Raw genomic sequence first — 22,566 nt, 5'->3', positions numbered from 1 at the left:
TATAGAGGGATAATATTTTTGTACAAGATATGATTAAGTTTACCAGTTTATTGCATGCTTCTAAATGTTGGGTGTGTATGCCTGCCCCCGTTTGTTTTCAAATTAGAGAGGGGAAAGAATCATGGGGCATATATCCAAACTGTCAATATACATTGAAATTCACTTTTAATAGCTCTTGTTCTCTTACAGGAACATACAGTGACCAATCTCAGTGCTATAGGAGTGACACCAGTGCATGGCTATAAACTACAAAGGAAGCCTACCATGCAGCTTGGAATCAGAATTCGTATATTCTTGGCTTCCGGATGGAAGTTGGCTTCGACATTTATTGATTTTAGTGATTATTATAGTAGTTATTTGCATTATTTTGTGTTGCTATATACAATGTATTCCTTCTTTAATTTCTGTATGTACTGCATGGTTCTCCAGTCTCACAAGAGTCGCTTATCGCACTCGATATAACCATATTGGAACGGACATTTATGGCGCTGATTAAAATATTAAAAAAGAGGGCATGTGGGAGTCATAAAGCCATGGCAGAGGTTTGTAAATACTGCAGGGTACCTCCGGACCTCATGACCAGCACTCTGAGCTTTACAAGGTATTGGAATGTAATGACCTTATATGGCATGGGTGCAATAAAAGCTTGACCGGATGAGGTAACATGAGACATTGGAATGCAGCCATGCGGCTGGACAGAACAAAGAACAATAAAAAGTGATCGGAGAGAAGTCTGAATGAGCTGCTCTCTCTCTTACTATGGAAATATTGCTGACTTCTGTGTCTTTATTTTATACTAAACAACTGCCACTTGTGACGGCTGGCTCCAACAGACAAGGATTTCCGGAATAATGCCCTGTTTTGCTCTCATGGGGTCCATCTGTTGTTTTTACTCTAATATAAATGAATATAATGTCATAATCCAACATATTTTAACAAATTAACAAACTTGTGTATGGATAAAGTTTGTTTTACATTTGTTGTTTTAAAGGGGTCACTTAGAGAAGAAAACCTTACAGCTGCAGATTTCTGTCACAGGTAGCTAAAATCAATGCTGCGCCTGTCTATATACGGTACATTGTAAGAGTTCCACCACTCTGGTCACTGCTCCCTGAGAAAAGCTCAAGAACTCTGGGCAAAGGCAATGGGTAGATCACTGGCAGGATTTTTATTACTGGGAGTAGATCTCAGTCTCTTGGAAGTTCTGGCATTGTGGCTAGTTCAAGGTACTAGCACAACTTTAATTGCCACTCATCTTTTGTTGATATTAACTCATTTTCCAGTATTTTGCTATTAACATCCTAGCCGCTGTTGTAGTGTAAAGAAACACTCTTTTATTTTCATTTGGTATGCTTATTGTTAGAATATCAAATAGGAAAGCTTTGGTTTTCTTTAAAATAAATAGCATATATTTTATTTTATTTTATTTTCCCTTTGGGGACATGTCCACCACATGTGGAATAAGGTTCCCTCATTTTGTCTGCATCTCCAACACTTATTGCTGATATTTATTTATTTTGACTGATTTGGATGGGGTCAGGTACCATCTAAAAATCAGATGGCATGTGGTGAATTTTAAGTCTTTTTTCATAATTTCCCCCATTTTTCATCTTCATTGGATAGCCACAATCGTGTGCCCATTTCACCATCACCTCCTTCACCTCCTAGTCCTTAGGGTCCCAGTCCAGTAACAAACTGTGTGGTTTTGATAATATCTTTGTATTTTTTAATAATATTTTTTAAATAAAAAAACCCCGCTGTTCTGTCAAGTCCATTTATTTTTTGTCTGGAAAAAATTGTTTAGCTGGTAATCTACCTTTTTTACTTTTGTTTTCCTTTTATATTTTTTCTTTTTTGCATTTTTAGCATATAATAACAGTCGTAATTATATGGAAATGTGATAATAATATTGAAATGAAAAAAATGCTTAACTCGCCAATATTTTTATTGTTTTCTGCTTCCCAAGAAAACTGAAGGAGATTCTCCCCTTTTGGCTTTTACCTCTTACCTTTATAACTGTGTCTTTACGTCCCAAACGTCCTGCTACCCCCCGCTTACAGGATATCCCTTCTACAGATGTCAACGCAGACCCAACGATGGAAAACCCTCAGCCCAATTCCTTGTGATCACAAGACTATTTATTACCTGCAGCAGCAACAACAAAAGACACCAGAGTGGCCGCAGCTATCTCTTTCCAAAGGATATAGACTGACGGGGGGGCTGACAAAGGGGGGAAAGTTGAATTGCAAGCACATTCTCTCATCTCTTAAACCTCAAGACTCTGTGCCCCAGGATTGAAAAGATATGTAAAAGATCACGATTGCCTCAAGATATGCAACTGAGATTTCATTAGTTTGTTGTGTGTTATTATGTAGGAATGCTGTGTCTGACAGTATGTTATTTCCCAAAGGGGGACCCAATTTTTGTGTATAATTGTTTTTATGTTCAATGTATAGTGTCTTATTGCCTACACCCCAATGAAGGATTCTCATGCATTTTTAGCTTTCTAATAGATCAGGCTATTGCAGAGTCCAGTACTTAGATTAGATCATGGAACAAGGAATGGTGGAACAAGGAATGTGGTTGTCACTGAAGCTCTTTCCACATTCCACACACTGATAGGGTTTCTCCCCTGTATGAATCCTTTGATGGGAAGTGAGATTGGAGCTCTGACTGAAGCTCTTTCCACATTCCATGCACTGAAAGAGTTTCTCCCCTGTATGAATTCTTTGATGGGAAGTGAGATGGGAGCTCTGACGGAAGCTCTTTCCACATTCCACACACTGATAGGGTTTCTCCCCTGTATGAATTCTTTGATGGGAGGTGAGTTCGGAGCGCCTCCTGAAGCTCTTTCCACATTCCACACACTGATAGGGTTTCTCCCCTGTATGAATTCTTTGATGGGAAGTGAGTTTGGAGCTGTGACTGAAGCTCTTTCCACATTCCACACACTGATAGTGTTTCTCCCCTGTATGAGTTCTTTGATGGGAAGTGAGCTCATAGCACGTCCGGAACCTCTTCCCACATTCCACACACTGATAGGGTTTCACCTCTGAATGAGTTCTTTGATGGGAAGTGAGATTGGAATTCTTCCTGAAGCTCTTTCCACATTCCACACACTGATAGGGTTTCTCCCCTGTATGAATCCTTTGATGGGAAGTGAGATTGGAGCTCTGACAGAAGCTCTTTCCACATTCCACACACTGATATGGTTTCTCCCCTGTATGAATTCTTTGATGGAAAGTGAGTTGGGAGCTCTGACAGAAGCTCTTTCCACATTCCACACACTGATAGGGTTTCTCCCCTTTATGAATTCTTTGATGGGTGATGAGAGAGGAGCTCTGACTGAAGCTCTTTCCACATTCCACACACTGATAGGGTTTCTCCTCTGTATGAGTTCTTTGATGGGAAGTGAGATGGGAGCTCTTCCTGAAGCTCTTTCCACATTCTACACACTGATAGGGTTTCTCCCCTGAATGAATTCTTTGATGGGAAGTGAGATGGGAGCTCTGACTGAAGCTCTTTCCACATTCCATGCACTGATAGAGTTTCTTTCCAATTTGATTTTGTTGATGGGAAGTGGAATGGGAGCTCTGACTGCAGCATTCTCCACCCTCCAATTTTTTATGTGGTTTCTCCTCTCTGGGGATTTTTTCGTGGTCACCTTTGTTCTCGATTTCCGATTCATCACAATCTGCAAGGGAGACAAAAAGGGATTAGAGCCTCAGGAACAAATGAAGAAGAACTGAAGGAAGTTGGGCGTTTGTTCATTACCTGTGTTGTTTGTCATTAACCAACATATTTATTATGAGATTCTGATGAGTTGTTGAATGTTGGTTTGTTTGATATACAGTAGTGGTCAAAATTGTGGAAGCTTTTTAGAAAAAAAGTGTATTTCAGAGGTTTGATGGCTCATAACACCACTACTTTTATAGGAATAACATGAAATTGTATATCAATGGAAAGATAATTTAATCAAGAATGCAATCCAACAAAGTTTGTTCAATTACCCATATTCTATCAAATGTTATAGTCAAATAACCAGAAAAAGGAGGCACAACTTGCTAAGGTTGACTTTTGTCATTGTGTTATGTGATTGCTATCAAGTTGGTTGGGTTTTTTGTGTTCTTTCATTTATTGAGGTTGTAAAACATAATAAAATTATAGAAATGGCAAAAAGAGTTGACTGGTCACCCAGAAAGCGTTGTAAAATAGTACTATTAAGTGAACCAGGCTACTGCTATGAAGAAATTAATAGTGAGATTGGGGGAAACATAACCAAAGCTGACCTTTCTATATTTTTGAAGAGATATAAGGAGACTCAGTCACTACAAAATCAGACAGGTAAAGACAGGAAAAGGTGCCCAGAGGGAAATGAAGATCTAAGAATGGAGAGACTGTCCCTACCTGAAAGAAGAATATCATCCTGGTGTATACAAGATGACATGGCGCAATATAATGTGAAGCTGAGTGCAAGGACTGGTCGAAATGTTAGAATTCTAAGGAAAAAGCCATTGTTATCTCTCAAGCAAAGGTTGAAAAGATTAAACCCATATTAACTGGACAGAGGAACAATGGGACAGTGTTATTTGGATGGATGAGACACAAATCTCCTTACTTGGTAGTGACGGCATGAAATACACAAGAAGAATCAGAGAAGATTTACATCCTACTTGCATTACACTGACCGTGAAACACCCAGATAGTGTGATGATCTGCGGTTGGATGGCAGCAAAAGGTGTGGGCAGAATTTGTGTCATTAATGGGAATGTAAATGCCCCCAAATACATAAATGAAATACTTGAAAGAAACTTGTTAGTCAGAAGCAACCCAGCAATAATGCCCAATGAACAGAGCCAATAATTCAATCTTGGTTTCACATTATTACAGCTGTAGAACTAAAAACTTGGTTCACTTCAAAGGAAGGCTTTGTAAGGCTGTAATGAAAGCTACAGGTTACCAATGGTTACCAAAGGTTTCACGTTTTTTCTTTATGACTGCTGTTCTAATAAATACTCCTTCATAAAATCAATTGCATTACATTCTTCATTAAATTGTCTTTCCATTGCTCTATAATTTTATGGTATTACTCCACACAAAAATGGTGTTATGAGCCATCAAACCTCAGAAATACACTTTTCACAAAAGGTTTGCACAATTTTGGCCACTAGTATAAGTTGTTCATTTTAAAATTAATGTTCTTTTTATATGGAATCAGATTATTATTATTATTACTATGGGCAGGGTAGAAATAACAATTATTATTATTATTACTACAGTGGTACCTGTTCTGGAAAAGATTAAGTTTGTAAACCGAGGTACCAATGTATCATCATCATCATCATCACTGCTACTACTACCTGAGATTCCATAGCTCTTCTCTGGGATGGATTTTGTTTGGCCCAGTCATGGCATCCCTCCATCTCTGATGTCAGTCCTTGTTATGGCTTGGTCTCTCCCACAAACGTGAGACGACTCGGTTAATAATTTCAGATTTATTGCTAAAACAACAAACTTGGATGGAGCTCCTCTACTCATCGTACTCCCCATAAGATGGAGTTGCCCAGACTGAGCTCCTCCCCCTTCCCCAGCACAGAAGCCCCCACCTTCTCTTCCAGTATCTTTAGAGCCTCTCGACCACTTTTCAGATCCTATGAGATTTGGCAGAGAATGCTTCCTGCATTCCAGCATCTGACTCACTCCTGTAGCTCTCACACAGCTGTCTGTCACTCTGTCTCTCTTTTTCTTCTCCCCTTTGTTCAGAGCTCAGATGACAGTTCTTCTCCCCCTCCTCTCTGCCTTCCGCTGCTAACTCTCCTCTCCCTAGGCCTGCTTCTTCTCTGGCTGGCAGCACCTGAGCTTCGCTGCCAGTCGTCTCTTTGGTCAACCCAAGACTGACAGGAGCAAAAACAAAAACCTGAAACTACTTAGCTTTCCTAACAATTCTGAAGCTGACATTGAAGATGGCCTGGGAAGTTCAGACCAGCCCAATTGTGGTAGAAAAAGGAATAATTTGAGGAAGATTGTTCAAAGAAAAAACTGTATTTAACTCTTTATTGTGGGGGTGTTAGGTTCCCAGGTGTTATAGGGAGTGCTGTTGAGCTCTGTAAAAATATATGAGGTTGGTCCCATAGAGGTATTTTTTGAATTTCCAGGCAGATATGACAATCCCACAGGGAGCCTTACCAAGAGAGGCCACGATCCCATGATTCTCCTCCATGACGTGCTTATGCAGAGCTCTCTGGTCAGGATCCAGCAACGCCCACTCCTCTTCCGTGAAACGAACAGCAACGTCTGCAAAGCACAATGAACCCTAAAAGAAAAAGGGAAATGTCCTCCTCTGAAACAGCAGAAATATGATCTGCTACACAATGCTCAGTTGTTTCCTTCCTGTTGTTATAATAATAATAATAACAATAATAATAATTTATTTATACCCTGCCCATCTGGCTGGGTTTCCCCAGCAAGAACTCTGGGCGGCTTCCAACAAAACACTAAAATACAATAATCTATTCAACATTAAAAGCTTCCCTAAACTGGGCTGCCTTTAGATGTCTTCTAAAAGTTTGGTAGTTATTTTTCTCTTTGACATCTGGTGGGAGGGCATTCCACAGGGCGGGTGCCACTACCAAGAAGGCCCTATGTCTGGTTCCTTGTAACTTGGCTTCTTGCAGCGAGGGAACCTCCAGAAGGCCCTCAGCGCTGGACCTCAGTGTCTGGGCAGAACGGTGGAGGTGGAGACGCTCCTTCAGGTATAATGGACCGAGGCCGTTTAGGGCTTTAAAGGTCAGCACCAACACTTTGAATTGTGCTCGGAAACGTACTGGGAGCCAATGCAGGTCTTTCAGGACCAGTGTTATGTGATCTCGGCGGCCACTCCCAGTCATCAGTCTAGCTGCCGCATTTTGGATTAGTTGTAGTTTCCGGGTCACCTTCAAAGACAGCCCCAGATAGAGCGCATTGCAGTACTCCAAGCAAGAGATATCCAGAGCATGCACCACTCTGGTGAGACAGTCTGCGGGCAGTTAGGGTCTCAGTCTGTGTACCAGATGGAGCTGATAAACAGCTGCCCTGGACACACAATTGACCTGTGCCTACATGGACAGCTGCGAGTCCAGAATGACTCCCAGGCTGCGCACCTGGTCCTTCAGGGGCACAGTTACCCCATTCAGAACCAGGGAGTCCCCCACACCTGCCCGCCTCCTGTCCCCCCAAAACAGTACTTCTGTCTTGTCAGGATTCAACCTCAATCTGTTAGCTGCCATCCATCCCCCAACTGCCTCCAGACACTCACAGAGGACCTTCACTGCCTTCACTGGTTCCGATTTGAAAGAGAGGTAGAGTTGGGTATCATCCACATACTGATGAGCACCCAGCCCAAACCTCCTGATGATCTCTCCCAGCGGCTGCATGAGATGTTGAAAAGCATGGGGGAGAAGACAGAACCCTGAGGCACCCACAAGTGAGAGCCCAGGGGTCTGAACACTCATCCCCCATCACGACTTTCTGAACACGGCCGAGGAGGAAGGAGAGGAACCACTGTATGACAGTGCCCCCAGCTCCTCAAGACGGTCCAGAAGGATGTTATGGTCGATGGTATGGCGAAATTTATGGCTGTTTGTGTAGCCTTCGGAAGCCCTTAAGCCCGGCACACTTCCTTTGCGCAGCTCTGGTTACCGTCAGCTACTTGTAGCAGAGTTAACGCAACGTAGAAACTGATGCAGTGCGTATGTGATAAATCAGACTTCAGATGAGCATTCTGGCTTATCTCTTTCTGGTCTTTAATCGTGTAGAAAAACAACTCATAGATCACCCGGTGAGAGGGCACTCATCTTAGCTGTCTCACCGTCAGAGAATGGAAGAAGACTGAACACAGAGAGAAACACTCCCCCCCTCTGGTGAGCCACGCCTCAGAATGAGAGACGTCACTCAGAACTTCTTAAGCCTGTAATTTCTGATTCTCTCCACACCCCCTCTCATCTCTCATCCTGAGGGAAATTGTGAACATACATGTACAGACCTCTGAGAGTTCAATCCCCTTCCCATTGCCTTTCGCCCCTTCCTGACGTCTTTGTCAGGCAACTGTTGAACCTCCTCAAAACTCCCAGGTTCGTACTGTGCGAAACCAACCCACACACTGGTGGCCTGATACCTCTCAGGTGGAATTCCCTTCGTTGCTCGAGTGGACCTCCTGAGCACAAATTCAGGAGTTCCTTCTGACCCACTGGGGCCAGCAAGTGTGTCCTCTACATCACAGGACTCCCCCTCTGACTTAGTGCGTCTTCGGGCTTTCTGCATTATGCTAACAGGAGACGAAGGCTCACTCTTGGGCTCTCTTTTAACAACCTGTGGAGATGCTCAACCTTGTTCTTGACCCTGGTCATCGACCTGGTCCTCATCAACAGGTTCAGCCTCTGGCTCTCCCTCATCCTCAGAATCGGACAGACATTCTGAGAGAACTTTAGGACTAGCATTGCGCTTTGACCAACCATCCTGCTCACAGAACTCAGCACGTTTGCTGATCAGAAGCTTGGTCTGATCACCTTCTGGATATGCAAACCTCCACCCCTTTGTTGCAGGTTCATACCCACAGAAAATCATCTTCTGGAACTTAGGGCCACCCTGCTTTTGTTGAGCTTTTGGCACCGGCACCAAGGCTGGTGACCCAAACACATGGAAGAAATGCACTTGCGGCTTCTCTCCGTAGAGCACAAAATGTGGGGTTTCACCTACCACTGAATTGTAGGACCTGTTAGACGTGAATTGCACCGTCCTCATCGCCTCCCACCAAAAACTTTGAGGCAAACCAGAGTCACACAGTAGAACTTCTGTTGCTTGAACCAGAGCTCTACTTGTCAGGTCCGCCACTCCCCTCTCCTGAGGAGAAGTAGCACCCGTCACCTTGTGACGTATCCCTTTCTGTCGAAAGAACTCCTGCAGAGCAGACCCAGTAAACTCTGCACATTGGTCACTCTTGAACCCCTTCACCTTGGTGGAGAACCTTAGTTCCACCTCTGTAACCCAGTCTTTGATCAGTTGTGGTGCATCTTCTTTCAATTTCAGCACAAAAGACCAACTAACTTGGCTGAAATCATCCTGCAGTGTCAGCACATACTTGGCCCCGCCCAGACTTGGCTTTGGCATTGGCCCAAAAGGTCTGTGTGCACAAGCTCAAAAGGTTTTGTGGTTACCCTCTCCACCCTGGGATAACTGCACCCTTTTACCTTTGCCATTTTGCATGCCCTACAATTTAGGGATCTGCCACATTCCTGTATTTTGAACCCTTTAGTGCACTCCTGCAACATCTGGATCTCTTCTAAAGAACATGAAACACACACAAGCACATGAAACATGAGTGGGAACGGTTTCACACTTTGCTTGTGCTTTCCCAGCATTTTTTCCACCCTTCAGAGGCATTTCCAGAACAAAGAGGTTGTTCTGCCCTTTTGCAACACTGACCAGTTGCTTCCCCCCTCTGAAAATTGTACAGACATTGTTTTCGAAGCACACCTTATACCCCTCCTGTAAGAGACAAGGGACAGATAAATGACAATGTTTCATCCCAGGTGCCACGTAGACTTCCAACTCCGCCTGCAAGACAGAAACATGAACATTTGCCACATTAGATATCGGTTTTTTGGTCCCATCAGCGAATTCAACAGTTTTCCCCCCTGGAACAGTTCTGCAGTTCCACATCTCGACAGCAGGTGTCGCTGTTATCAGGTGCCTGCTGGCTCCAGAGTCTATGACCCAGCGCAGCACTCTCTCCTCACTGGAGTTGTCCTTCAGCACTGTCATAGCAACAATCGTCTCGCTGCCCCCGTCCTTGGGGCCTCTGCAGCTGTCATCTCTGGTTGTCACGGCAACAAACTCCCCTCTGCAGGAAGACTTGCCCACGACCTTCACAGCTTCCATAGATGCAACTCTCTCCGTTGCCTTGGAAACCGGACTTGTCTCCGCGTTCCCACACAGCTCTGTAGCTGTTATCTTTACTTTTCGCAGATGGCTGACCTTGAAGCTTCTAACTCTTTGCAGCTTCCCAGGCTCCGACTCACGACGAAAACAACTCTTGGCTGCCGTTGGAAAATGAGGCTTCTCTGAGCTTTCACCGCTCACTGCCCCCCCACTGCTCTCAGGGCTCCCAGGACATTTTCCTGCACCCCTTCTGGTGGGTAAAGGGCTCCCAACACTTGGCCTCTCTCCTGGCTCCTCACACAGGCACGTGGCAGCATTCATACAGCTGCCAGCAACAGTCCCTTCGTCCCCCCGTGGGGGGTTACAGCTCCTCCCAGCTGTGTGTCGACTCTCAAGAATGTGCCCAGCGCCATCTTGCCTCTCCCCTTCGGATGCAGCCACATCTTGGCCCTTGCTTCCCACTCCCGCTTTACAAGCCTCACGGAGTGCCAGCCAAGCAGCCTCAGGCCTTTTAGCATCCAGAACAACTGGCTTCAGATCAGCATTCACATTCTCTGCCAAAAAAGCAAGCACACGCTTCTCAGCTTCACTTAGCTCTGCAGCCTTTTTAGCCTCCTTCTGTGGTGGCGCAACAACTTCCCATAGCTGTGTCCCGACCAGCCACAACTCTGCTTGAAAACTCCACTGCAACCGACTTCCGGTTCAGCGCGACTCCGACTCAGGCGGGGATTTCTTCCTAGCGGAGAATCCCGAGCTTTTCGGAGAAAATAGGGGTTCCACAGGGCGCCGTGGTCCCCTGAAAAGTATCTGGAGGGTGTTCAGATACACTGGTTCCCGCGGAGCCAAATCGCTGACCTCTCGGCCATCAGGTAGCTCCGTTTCGGAGTGAAGAGTACGGCGGGGGGAGAAGCGGGCTGAGGGAAGCCATAGCTGTCTCCGAAAAAGCGAAGCCCCGAGCCTGTAGAAGAAGCGCTGGATTCTCAAAAAAACCAAATTTGAGCTCAAATAAGGATGGATTAATGCGGACTTTATTTAAGGAGAGATTCGAACAAAAGGAAGTAAAAGAGAGCTCAACTTCCATCTGGAATCATTGCGGACACAGAGATCTAAACAAAGCGGTGAAAAACGTGAGTGACGCTAGCGGATAAGTTTCTCTCTCCTCTCTAACTTTTCCGGACTATATTAGAAGAAACAAAATAACTGACGGAATAGGAAAGTAGAGGGGGAGCAAAAGGACAATATTTTGCTATTTTTAGCTACTTTTTTTGCTACTTGCAGTCCTCTTTGTGACGGTGGGAAAAGAAGGGAAACTTAGTTTCACTTTTGAAAGTTCTGCGCAACGGAAGATTCCATTGTGCTAATGAGACTCCATTGCTCACTGTTCTCGTGTGCCTGGAAGAAGAAGGAGGGGGAAGAAGCCTTGTTTTGTACGGTACTTTTACTTTAAATATCTTTAAACAGCTTTAAATAACTTCAAACAACTTTAAATAACTTTTACTGACAGGATATTACTGCCACTGTTTTGGGAAAGTTAAATTAAAAATTGGGCATTTATTTTTGCTTTTTGTTCTCTTCTCTTTTTTTCCCCTTTGTGTCGGATGGTGGACTCCTGGTGGATGGGGGAGAAACTACAAGTTGTTTTTCTGGTTTTGGTTTGATTCTCTGGCCTGGCCTGCTGTGTTTGAAGTTGTTTTTTTTATCTCTGATTTTTGGGTGAGGAACTCCAATCTGCCTGTATTTTTTTCGGAACTTTTCGCTAATCTGAGTTTCTGTGGGATTTAGCCTAATTGAGGGCAAGAAGATTAAGAGTGGTTTAAAAAATAAGTTATTAAATAAATAAGTTACTCTGTAAGGATTAACATAAATCTTTCTTTGGCTCTTGGATTAGCTTATCTGGTGGATTAGCCTAATTGGTGGCAAGAAGACGAAGATATTGGACATTTAATTAAAAAGACTTATTATAATCATATTAGGACTAAATATATTGAATTTTGATGACTTCTTTTGACCTTAAATGATTGAATTTTGATTTGAATTTTGGAAAATTGGAAAAATTAATTTATATTTATCTTTTTTTCGGGACAGGTAATTGTAATTTGAATATTGAAACAGGCTATTATTAATTATTAATATAATTGTGAGAAATGTCGCATGTACCAAAGAAAGGGGCGGATGGGGGGACCCCGGCAGAAAGAAAGGGGTCCAAGCAAGAATCAGACTTTAGATCTGAAATACTAAAAATGTTCGCAGAGATCAGACAGAGTGAGAAGAACTTAGAAACAAAGATTGAACAGGTGGACTCAAAGATTGGGAAAATGGATAAGAAAATAGACGAAACAGTAAATGAGTTGAAAGGACAAATTAAAGAGGTATCTAAAAGAACCCATGTGTTAGAAGAAGGAATGAAAAGGACAAAATTGGAAATGAAGGAGCTAAAACGTGAAGATGATAAAATCAGGGTCGGTCTCCTGGAAACTAATAAATCACAAGAAGAAATGTGGGATGCGATCTCCATGAATGAACTTTGACAACGGGAAGTTAACTTAAGGTTGAGAGGGATACCAGAAAGTCAAGGTGAGAATATTAGACAAAAAATAGTAACAGAATTGGCACAGTGGTTGGAGCTTCAGGAAGAGGAGGTGGCAAATACAGTGCAGAATGCTTTCAGAATGAAAGTGAGAACAACCAAAGCAAGGAAATTTCCAGGGGACTGCCTTATAACTTTTAAGGATAGAAATATGAGAAACTTGGTCCTTCAGAAAAATAGAGAAAAAAGATTGTCTATAGACGGATGTTACATAATTATCTTTAAAGACATTCCAATTAGATTGCTGAAACGGAGAGATCCTTACAAATCACAAGTGCAAGTGCTCAAAAAGAACAACATAGAATTCAAGTGGGAGTTCCCGGAAGGGATCTCTTTTATCTACAAAAATAAGAGACACAGACTGACCAGCCCGGAGGAGATAGGCAAATTCCAGAGAAAATACAAAGAATTAACAGCTGAGGAAGAAGAAGAAGGTAAAGGAGCAACAGGAGGAGTGGATATAAAGAAGAAAAGTGGAGGACAACCTGATGAAGAAGAGGAGACAGAAGAAGGAGAAGAAGAAGAGGAAGAAGAGGAAAGATTATAACAAAATAAATTAGAGAAATTTTTATTTTTATTAATTGGAAACAATATGGCACTAAAGATATGGAACTGGAATATTAACAGACTGAATAAAAAAAACGGAACAAGGTGGAACAATTTCTAAAGAAAAAGAGTTTAGATATAATTTGTTTGCTAATATGAGGAGTGAATGGATTACTTATGGAGATTTGGTGGTGAAAGGAGGAGAGAAATGGAGATTGAAACCATATGAGCAAGTAAAAGAACATGTATATGATTGGTTGCACTATTATCAGATAAGTGATATGTTTAAAAAGGACGTGAAAGAAAAAGGATATAAAGAAAAATATTCAAAATTTCAAACAGAAATTGTTAATAATGATTGTAAGATAATTTCAAAAATGTACAAAATTTTATTGGAATGGCACACGTTAGATGAGGAAGTAAAAGTGGTAATGATCCAATGGGCCAGAGATTTAGGGTATAATATAGATATGGAAGACTGGCAAAAAATATGGAATGAAAATTTGAGGTTTACAGCATGTACTTCATTAAAAGAAAATATCATGAAAATGGTATATAGATGGTATATGACACCAGCCAAATTAGCAAAAATGTACAAAACTTGTAACAAATGTTGGAAATGTAAAGAGAAAGAAGGTACATTTATGCATATGTGGTGGGAATGTAAGAAAGTAAAGGGGTTCTGGGAAATGATATATAATGAGTTAAAGAAAATGCTGAAATATAGCTTTGTTAAGAAACCAGAAACCTTCTTGCTGGGAATAACTAGAACGGACATAAATAAGAGGGACTGTAAACTTTTTCAGTACGCAACAACAGCAGCGAGAACATTGATGGCTCAAAAATGGAAACAAGAAGTACCGACCGTGGAAGAATGGAGAATAAAATTAACAGACTATGCAGAACTGGATAAACTAACTGGAAAAATCAGATTCCAAAGGGACTATAAGTTTTTAGAGGACTGGGGGAAATTTAGAGAATATTTAAAGAAGCTTTGTGAAAAATTAAGGAATATTGCAAGAATGTAAATGAGGACAGAAATATTGTATTCAAAGGCAATATCAAAATTAAGGAATGTGAAGATAGAAATTTAACTACGAATGATTGTCAGAGAAGTTGAGGGAGGTCCAATAAGTTAAAATATGTGATGTGGAATTTTGTATGATTGGAGATTTTATGGAAAAGCTTAATAAAAAATTTATTAAAAAAAAATGAAAACTCCACTGCAACCAACTTTGGCAACTCAGCTTCTCACATGGCAGCTTAAGCTCAAAGCCATGCTCCTGGGACTGAGCCATCTCTCCCCCGGGGCTGAGCATACTCACGTAAACAGCAGCAGCTCTCCGGCACCCGACTCAGCAGACCAGCTTCTCCCAGCGAGTTCCAGCTTCTGTTCAGTTGGCTTCAACACACACACATCAGCTTCAAAGCTTTTGCTGACCTCCCACAACCTATGGCGAAATTTATGGCTGTTTGTGTAGCCTTCGGAAGCCCTTTAGCCCGGCACACTTCCTTTGCGCAGCTCTGGTTACCGTCAGCTACTTGTAGCAGAGTTAACGCAGCGTAGAAACTGATGCAGTGCGTATGTGATAAATCAGACTTCAGACGAGCGTTCTGGCTTATCTCTTTCTGGTCTTTAATCGTGTAGAAAAACAACTCATAGATCACCCGGTGAGAGGGCACTCAGCTGTCTCACCGTCAGAGAACGGAAGAAGACTGAACACAGAGAGAGATACTCCCCTCTGGTGAGCCACGCCTCAGAATGAGAGACGTCACTCAGAACTTCTTAACCCTGTAAGTTCTGATTCTCTCCACAGATGGTATCAAACGCCACTGAGAGATCCAGCAGAACTAGGAAACAGCTCTCACCTTTGTCCGTAGCCCGCCGGAGATCATCAACCAGTGCGACCAAGCCAGTTTCAGCCCCATAATGAGGCCTGAATCCTGACTGGAAGGGATCCAAATGGTCCGCTTCTTCCAGGCGTGCCTGGAGTTCTTCAGCCACCACTCGCTCAATCATCTTGCCCAAGAATGGAAGATTTGAGACTGGGCGATAGTTAGCCATATTGGCAGCATCTAAAGATGGTTTTTTAATAAGCGGCTTAATGACCGCCCCTTTCAGCGGGTCTGGGAAGGCTCCCTCACAGAGAGAAGCATTCACCACCCTGCAGAGCCCATCGCCCAGCCCTTCCCGGCTAGCTTTTATAAGCCAGGATGGGCAAGTATCAAGGAGACAGGTGGTCGGTTTCACTTGCCCAAGCAGCCTGTCCACATCCTTGGAGGTAACAGACTGGAATTGATCCCACGCAACTTGACTAGACAGGACACAAGAACTCTCCTGCTCCAGGACTTCCAGGTTAGCGCGATTGACTAATGGCGGATTCCCTCTGGGTTCCGGAGGGAATCGGCTCCGCAGGATTGGGTCTTGCCGTTGCGGCAACGTGGGGACCCTCAAAAATCATAGGCGGTTAAGCCTGTGAGCGTGGTGACTCAGTGGACACCATTTGCGCCCCCCCAAGCTGCGAAGGAGCCTTTTTAAAGGCTCCGGAACAGGGAAGGGGTGAGTGGCGCGGTGCTGAGAGTAGACTGCTCCTTCTGCGGAGCGAAGCCGCATTGCCATGGTCGGAGAGCGCTGACTTCTTCTTGTGAACAATTGGACTTTAAAGTAACAACCCGTGAGTAGTATGGAAATTTTCTAAAATTTTTTTTTTACGAATTAGGCGCGAGTGGGGAAGGCTTAAACAGGAAGTCAGCCCCCCCTCTTTGTAAATAATTTAAAGCAAAGGACCTGCTAACTAAGGTCGAGAGAATTCTTTTTTTTTTTTTGTAAAAGACTTTAATTTCACGGTTTGGCATTATAAGAAATCGTACTGGAGGATAAAGAACTAATTTTGAGAGCTGAAGTGTCCCCCCCCCCGGAGCCGGGAGTGCTCTGCGAGAGAGCCTGCTGATGAGGCATTGAAGAGTTTGACAGCTGTCAAATTAGCTGTTAAGACGGAAAAAGAGAACTTTGTTTCTGTGGCTTCTGCTGGTTATTTTTGTTACAATCTGTTGAAAATAAGGAAGAGCTGATACAAACTAACTTGACTTTTGGATTTGAACTGAAAGAAACATTTAAGGAACCAAAATCCCTCTAGAGGGGGTTTTGGGACATTACAAGAATGGCTGGAGGAAGGAAAATCCAGGCTGAGTTGGGCAGAGTATTTGTTCTCTTGGGTAAGTTACAAGGCCAAATTGATGTTTTGGCTACAAATGTTACAACTCTGGACTTAACAGTAAATAATTTCATTGAATTTGATAAGGATTTGAATCAGGAAGCCTGTGCAACTGGACAAACAGAGAAACTCGTGAGCTTTGAGAATTTGGAGAAGGAGACATATGTTGCTTCTGAATAAAAGGAAGGAGGAGCTGTAATTTCGCAGATGTCAAAAGAGAGTTTGAGGCCTGATATGATGACAACAAAGGAAAATAAAGACTTGATGTGGAAAGTCTGGCCTGAATTGGAGATTGAGAAATGGAGAGATCTTCTTATGAGGAGATCTGAAGACCTAAGGATTACAAATTTGATTAAGGTGGAAGTTAGAGCTTTGGGGATTTTTGGACTGGAAAAGAGTAAGAAACAAGATTTGGAACACCCCATAGGCTCTGCTTTTAAGTATGGAGGTCTGGCTGGAAGAAACATGGATCCTGTTGGGCCGGAGCTTCTCCGAGATTTGGTGTTCAATATTAAGGACTATCAAAAAGACCGGCAGAGAGGAACTGAGAGAGAATTAAGAGCCTCGGACATGAGATCTCCAGGCTGATAGTAGATCAAGACTGATGGACACTTGTTGGGGGCTGAAACCGGGAAAGGGGGGGGTGGAGTCTGGGAATCCAAAGGGTTCATAATTACAATTTAATCTGTTTTTATTTTGTTTGTTATTAGTATGAAAATTGGGAAATTCGTGGAAGGGAATCTTGGTCGACCTTGGGAAAGGGTTTTAAGAATAAGAATTGATGGATAAGTATTGATGTTTAAGTTTGGATAAGGTAGAATTGGACTTTAAAATGAATTAAATTAAATGAAAATAAGGTTAGCAAAAATAACCTTAAGGAAAGGGATGAAGGAGAAAAAATAAAATAATAATATGTTAAGATAAATTATTAAGTTAAAGTTGAGAAATAAGTAATAAGGATTTGCTGAGCTAATAATTTGAATTGGAATACAAGAAGGGGAGGTGCGAGGTCTGAGAAATAAGTTAAAAGAAATTAAGTAATTGAAATTTTATGTGTTTTTAACTGTTTTTAAGTTTTGTATTTTTGTATGTTTGTTATTTTTTTGTTTATTTTTGTTTTTGTTTTATTGTGGAAAAAGCTAATAAATATTCATTTTTATTTTTATTTTTAAAAAGAACTCTCCTGCTCCGGCCCTGCTCCCACGGTGGAGTCTACCTCTTCCTGAATCTGAGCGACTTTATCTGCAAAAAACTTTGCAAAATCATTGCAGGAGATCATGTGGCCCATACTGGGCCCCGATGTAGCAGGTGGTTCCGTAAATTGCCAACCACTTGAAAAAGTCTCCTGCTGCTGGTTTCTGCAGATGCAATAGAGGCGGCAAAGAAAGTCTTCTTCGCCGTTGCTACCGCCACTTGGTAGGTTCGACATTGAGCTCTAACCCATGTCCGGTCAGCTTCAGAATGAGTTATCCGCCACCAGCGCTCTAGCCATCTCAGCGATTGTTTCATTGCCCTCAGATCCGTGGAAAACCATGGGGCTATCTGGGCTCCATGCAATCGGAGAGGGCGCTTCGGAGCCAAACAGTCAACAGCCCTGGTTAACTCCACATTCCAGCGGGCCACCAGGGAATCAGCTAAAAGGCCATCAACATGGGATAAAGCATCCCCTACCACTCTCTGGAAACCATTTGGATCCATTAAGTGGCGGGGGCGGACCATCTGAATCGGTCCCACCTCCCTGCAGAGGGGAAAGGTCGCGGAAAAGTCCAGTTGCGCCAGGAAGTGATCTGACCATGGCACTGCAACCCCCCCTCCCCGCCCACAAGGCCTGGGTTGCTGTGCGTAAGAGAAACCTGGTGGACAAGCAGCGGCAAGGACAGGCCCATCTGCTTCATCCAACCAAGTCTCTGTTACACATGCCAGGTCAAGTCCTTCATCCATGATCAAGTCATGGATGGCAGTGGTTTTATGAATCATTGACCTGGCATTGCACAGCAGCACCTTCAGGTCATGTGGGTATCGCTTGCTGGTTCTAGAATCCGTCCAGTCAGTACCAGACCCGGAGGCAGGGATAGTCCTCAAACAATGACTAAACCTGCCTCCTCTGTAATGACATGGTCTGGTCTTAACATCCACCCCCCACACACAAAAAAGTAATCAAAAAGGAAAAAAGAAAATTTTAAAAAACATTTTAAAAAGAACATTGCGCCACTCCGAGTCCTCCTGGCCAGCAGGAGCAGCAGCAACCGTCCTTATGAGGCCTGTCAGGCCCCGCCCTGGGCCAGGTGGTGAGTGGCAGGAGCAGGGCCCTCAGGCACTCACGCAGGGGAGTTGTTTCAAGAGGATTGCCTTGCTGCACATTTTAATTCTGGATGCTTATTTTATACTAAGTTTTAATTATGGGTATTCGTCTTTGTGCAAATAGGTGGTACTCCACCTTGTGTTTTCCAAGTCATTCTGCCTACGCAAACATTCCAGTTTGCCTGATGGAAGGATCCACATTCTACTCTCCTCCTGAGCTGTTCTGGGGAGTTCCCTCCCAATGCCCTAGAGCCAAATTCCAGGGGTTCATGGGTGCATGGAGAGGGGGAGGAATGGGGGGCAGCCCCCTTTTTACAGCCAATGGGGCTGGTTAGGTGAATCCAGGCCACTATTTGTTCTCATTTGTCCAATCTGAGCATTCAGTGATCAATCTAGAAATAAAATAAGCCTCTGTTGGATGGCCATCTGTCTTGGATGATCTAGCAGAGATTCCTGCAATGCAGGGGGGTCTCCTGGCTCTGAGAGACAAGCAGGGAGGGTGGCTTCTGGCAAAAGGAGAGGGAGCCACCTGTGGCTCCTCCTTATCCTGACTCACCTCTGCCTCTCGACCTCCCTCCTCCCACTCGCCTCCTTCCTCTTCTGCCTCTGATTCTGCTCTGCATTCTGCCACATAGTCTCCCAGCTCACTAAGCCCTGTTAGCCCTTCAGCTTCTGACACCTCATCTTCCCAGGCTTCTCCCTCTTCTTCCTCTGACCGTTCATCCTTCCTCCACCTCCACTCCTTCGGCTCTGAGCCATCTTCCCTTCCTGGTTCCCCAGCTGCTTCCTTCCACCACTCCTCTGTGCCCAACCAGTCAATGACATTGCTCCATCCCTCGGCCTCGGGCCCCACAAGGCAGCTTCCCCTGACCTGATCTGGTTCCACAGCCGCTGCTTCCCTTCTGTCCCCATGAAAAGACGGATCAGGAGGTCTTGCCAGCATCACTGCAAGAGATAAAAGGTAAATAGGATGCCAGGAGTGTCTGCTTCTCTCACAGGTGAAACAGGGCATCTCTAACTGCAGATGGGCCTTTGAGAAAGCCTTTCCGGCTGAGAGCATTTGGACGTTTGTGCCCATTTCATATGTTAGTTGTGCAGAAATACGTCTCACAGATGAGTTGGAAAACCAACAGAATGAGACCAAACAGAGAAAAACCACCTTCCTCCTTACCCAGTGGCCTCTCTCTGGTGTCCAACGGAGGCCTCTCTGCCTCACAGGAATCCAGGTCCATTTCTGCAAAGAGATCCTTTCCCTGAAAAAGAAACAAGGATTCAAAACAGAGAATGGTGAGAAAGGCTGTGAGATCTCATTCCATGGATGCTTTCCCATAAAACGGATGGGCCATCAGCAGACCATTATGGGATGTTCTCTTTAAAAAAAAAAAAAAAAATATTTATTAGGATTTAACAAATACAGACAAGAGAAACAACAAGCAATAAAAGAAAAAACAACAACAACCACAGTACATCAAGACACTAAAAAAGAAAAACATTTAAAAAGCAAAAACATTTAAGAAGAGAAAAAAAACCAGTATTTTCATGTCCTTCTCTTTAATTTGCTTATTTCCTTGACTTCCTCACACCTCCCTTTTTGTATTCTAGTTCAACTAGTTGTTTCAGCAAGTCCTTTCCCTCTTTCTCAAATTTAGTTCCATAATTTATCTTAGCACAATTTAACCTTGAATTCTACACCTTTACCCACAATCAATCTATTCTTACTTAATTCTTAATAACATTTCTACTAAAGCCATATAACATATTCCCATAAAACGGATTGGCCAGCAGCAGACCATTATGGGATGTTCTCTGTCCTGTTTGGAGCCCCTTGAGAGTATCCAGAGGAAAGTTTCTCTCACCTGCTTTCTCTCCTCTGCCTGACTCAGGAGGAAACCTTCGGCCAGGGCCACCGCCTGGGAACTGGTCTCCGCTCCACATTCCCTCACCCAGCTCTCCATCTCCAGGGGAAGGACAGCCAGGAACTGCTCCAAGATCACCAAGTCCAGCATCTCAGCTTTCGTGTGCCTTTCCGGCTTCAGCCACTGGTGGCAAAAGTGGTAGAGTCGGCTGCAAACCTCTCGTGGTCCTTTGGCCTCCTGGCAGCAGAACTGCCTCAACTGCTGGCTCTGCACCTCTGAGCGGAGGGTGTCCTCCTCACCCAGGATCTTCTGCACCGGGTTTTCCCAGAATCCCCCACTGCTCCCAGTTTGGTTGGCATGGCCTCTTCCTGCTTCAGGGCCAGCTAAGTCTCGCTCATCCATCTGTGCTCTCAGGAAGCCTCTGAGAGATCAGAAGGAACCCTTTGGACTTCTGCCAAGTTCTGTCTGTTGTAATGAAAAGCTCAAGGAAATCCTACAAAGAAAATACATTGTTTTGTTACAGAATTTGTAGGTCAGAGGAAGGAAAAGCTTCGCTTAGCAAGCAAACCATGAGCTATTTTCTGAAGAAGAAGAAGAAGAAGAAGAAGAAGAAGAAGAAGAAGAAGAAGAAGCTCTCCCAGAAAGAAGATTGCAATGCAAAATGTGGAGGCAACTGAAGGTGGGGAATGGTTCCCTGAGGAAGCATGGATGAGTCTTGCTGGGAAACAGGGCTGGACTGCACCAGATCCCAGACCATGAGCTATCTTTTTGAAAAGAAAGAGCAGGAAGAGGAGAAGAAATAAGTCTCTAGCCTTCTAGCAATGCAAAATGTGGAGGCAACTGAAGGGATTTCTGGGAGATTAATCAACCTGGTTTCTGCTGCCTTCCAGTCAATGCATGAAGTCAGAACCAACAGACAAGCGAATCGTTTGTATCTTGTGAAAAATGGATGCTTGGCTCTAGTGGGGGTCCTCACCTGGGGGTCCTCAGGAGTTGCTCCCCACCCCCACTCCCCTGCTTCTGTCTCCTTTTCTTGCACTTGGACTCTCTGCCGCTCTCCAGACAGATGCCTGGGGTGGGGTCCCTTTTTCCTTGCTCTGAGGGCCAGGTATATATCTGGTCAACCCCCTGAGGGCCAAGTGGGCAGGGCCAAAGACATCTGCCTAAAAATTTAGACGGGTAATTTATTATTATTATTATTATTATTATTATTATTATTCTGCTAGATAGCTTAACAAACACACAGCCATTCATGCCAAGGTCCCTGGAGGCTCAGTGAGTAGCAGCACCCATTTCCGGCTGGTTTGCCAGCAACAATCCCTTTGGGGCAGAGAGGATGTGGTCCTGGGATGCCATGCTCTGGGTGCGAGGGGATTGCTGCAGTGGCCTCCGTGGGGACCTGCCCTTGGAGACGACTGGGAAACTGGTCCGCAATGCAGCAGCCAGACTATGGGCTGGGATCCCTCTCTTTATTCCTGGCCTTTCACTCCCACATTTCCTTCCTCCCTCCACGTGGGGTTTTCTTTGGGGGGGGGGCTAGTCCACCTCCTAGTCCAGCTTTGGAAAACCATTTGCACATGTTTCCTCTGTTGTGCAATGAGGCTGAGCGACGTCACACAGAGTTAAAGTCCCAGGGACTCCTTTGTTTAAAGAAGGGAGATTTTTTCTGAAGGGGGGGGGTAGGGCTAAATGAGTTTGGGATCCTCTGATCGCCAGGAAGGAGAGCGTGGCAGACCTGGCCCCTCCCTGATCAGACCCCCCAGGCACCCTCCCCTGCTGCAGCCCTGGGACCCCCTCCCCCGTCTCCCCACTGCACCCTCTGGGGGGAGAGAGAGGAGACTCACCAGATCCCAGGAGGGGAGAGCGAGGCAGCCCTTGCAGGAGAGACCCCAAAGCAAGGAAAGGACTGGGGACGGAGGGAGGGGCCTTGGCTCTGGAGGACCTGGCCCCCTCTTGCTTCCTGTTCTCTCTAGGAAGGCAACTCACTTCCCTTTAACCCTTGCCAAGCCGAGTCCCTCCAGCTCAGCCTTCTCAGCTTGGCAGAACCTCAGATTTCTATTATTTTTTATGGATTTAGGGGGGCAGTTGCCACCCTGGCTACGCCCACGCCCAGATATCCTTTTGGGGGTGAGGCTCTTGGCTGGAC

At 44.3% G+C, this 22,566-nt stretch overlaps 2 protein-coding genes across 2 annotated transcripts in view; both read right to left on the bottom strand.

The window, feature by feature from the left end:
* Window positions 1-22,311, bottom strand: part of LOC310843429 (uncharacterized protein) — a 41,323-nt gene extending 19,012 nt beyond the window's left edge. Inside the window, exons 1-3 of the mRNA XM_083736809.1 lie at window positions 22,265-22,311; window positions 20,421-20,913; window positions 19,736-19,817 (exon numbers count right to left, since the gene is read on the bottom strand). Coding sequence (XP_083592935.1) covers window positions 19,736-19,817; window positions 20,421-20,822 — 484 coding nt within the window. The 5' untranslated portion in view covers window positions 20,823-20,913; window positions 22,265-22,311. The remainder of the gene's footprint in view (window positions 1-19,735; window positions 19,818-20,420; window positions 20,914-22,264) is intronic.
* Window positions 2,544-19,505, bottom strand: LOC310842781 (uncharacterized protein; the record flags this gene model as incomplete). Its single annotated transcript, XM_083734920.1, has 3 exons — window positions 19,436-19,505; window positions 6,187-6,313; window positions 2,544-3,694 (listed from the first exon to the last, which is right to left on the bottom strand). Exons 2-3 carry the CDS (start codon window positions 6,218-6,220, stop codon window positions 2,544-2,546), a joined length of 1,185 nt encoding a protein of 394 aa, XP_083591046.1. The 5' UTR covers window positions 6,221-6,313; window positions 19,436-19,505.
* Window positions 22,312-22,566: the final 255 nt, after the last annotated feature.

This window comes from Podarcis gaigeae (assembly GCF_964106915.1).
Source record: "Podarcis gaigeae genome assembly, chromosome: 4".
Classification (NCBI taxonomy): Eukaryota; Metazoa; Chordata; class Lepidosauria; order Squamata; family Lacertidae; genus Podarcis; species Podarcis gaigeae.
The sequence above is the reverse complement of the archived record's forward strand: the minus strand, read 5'-3'. Positions and strand labels throughout refer to the sequence as shown.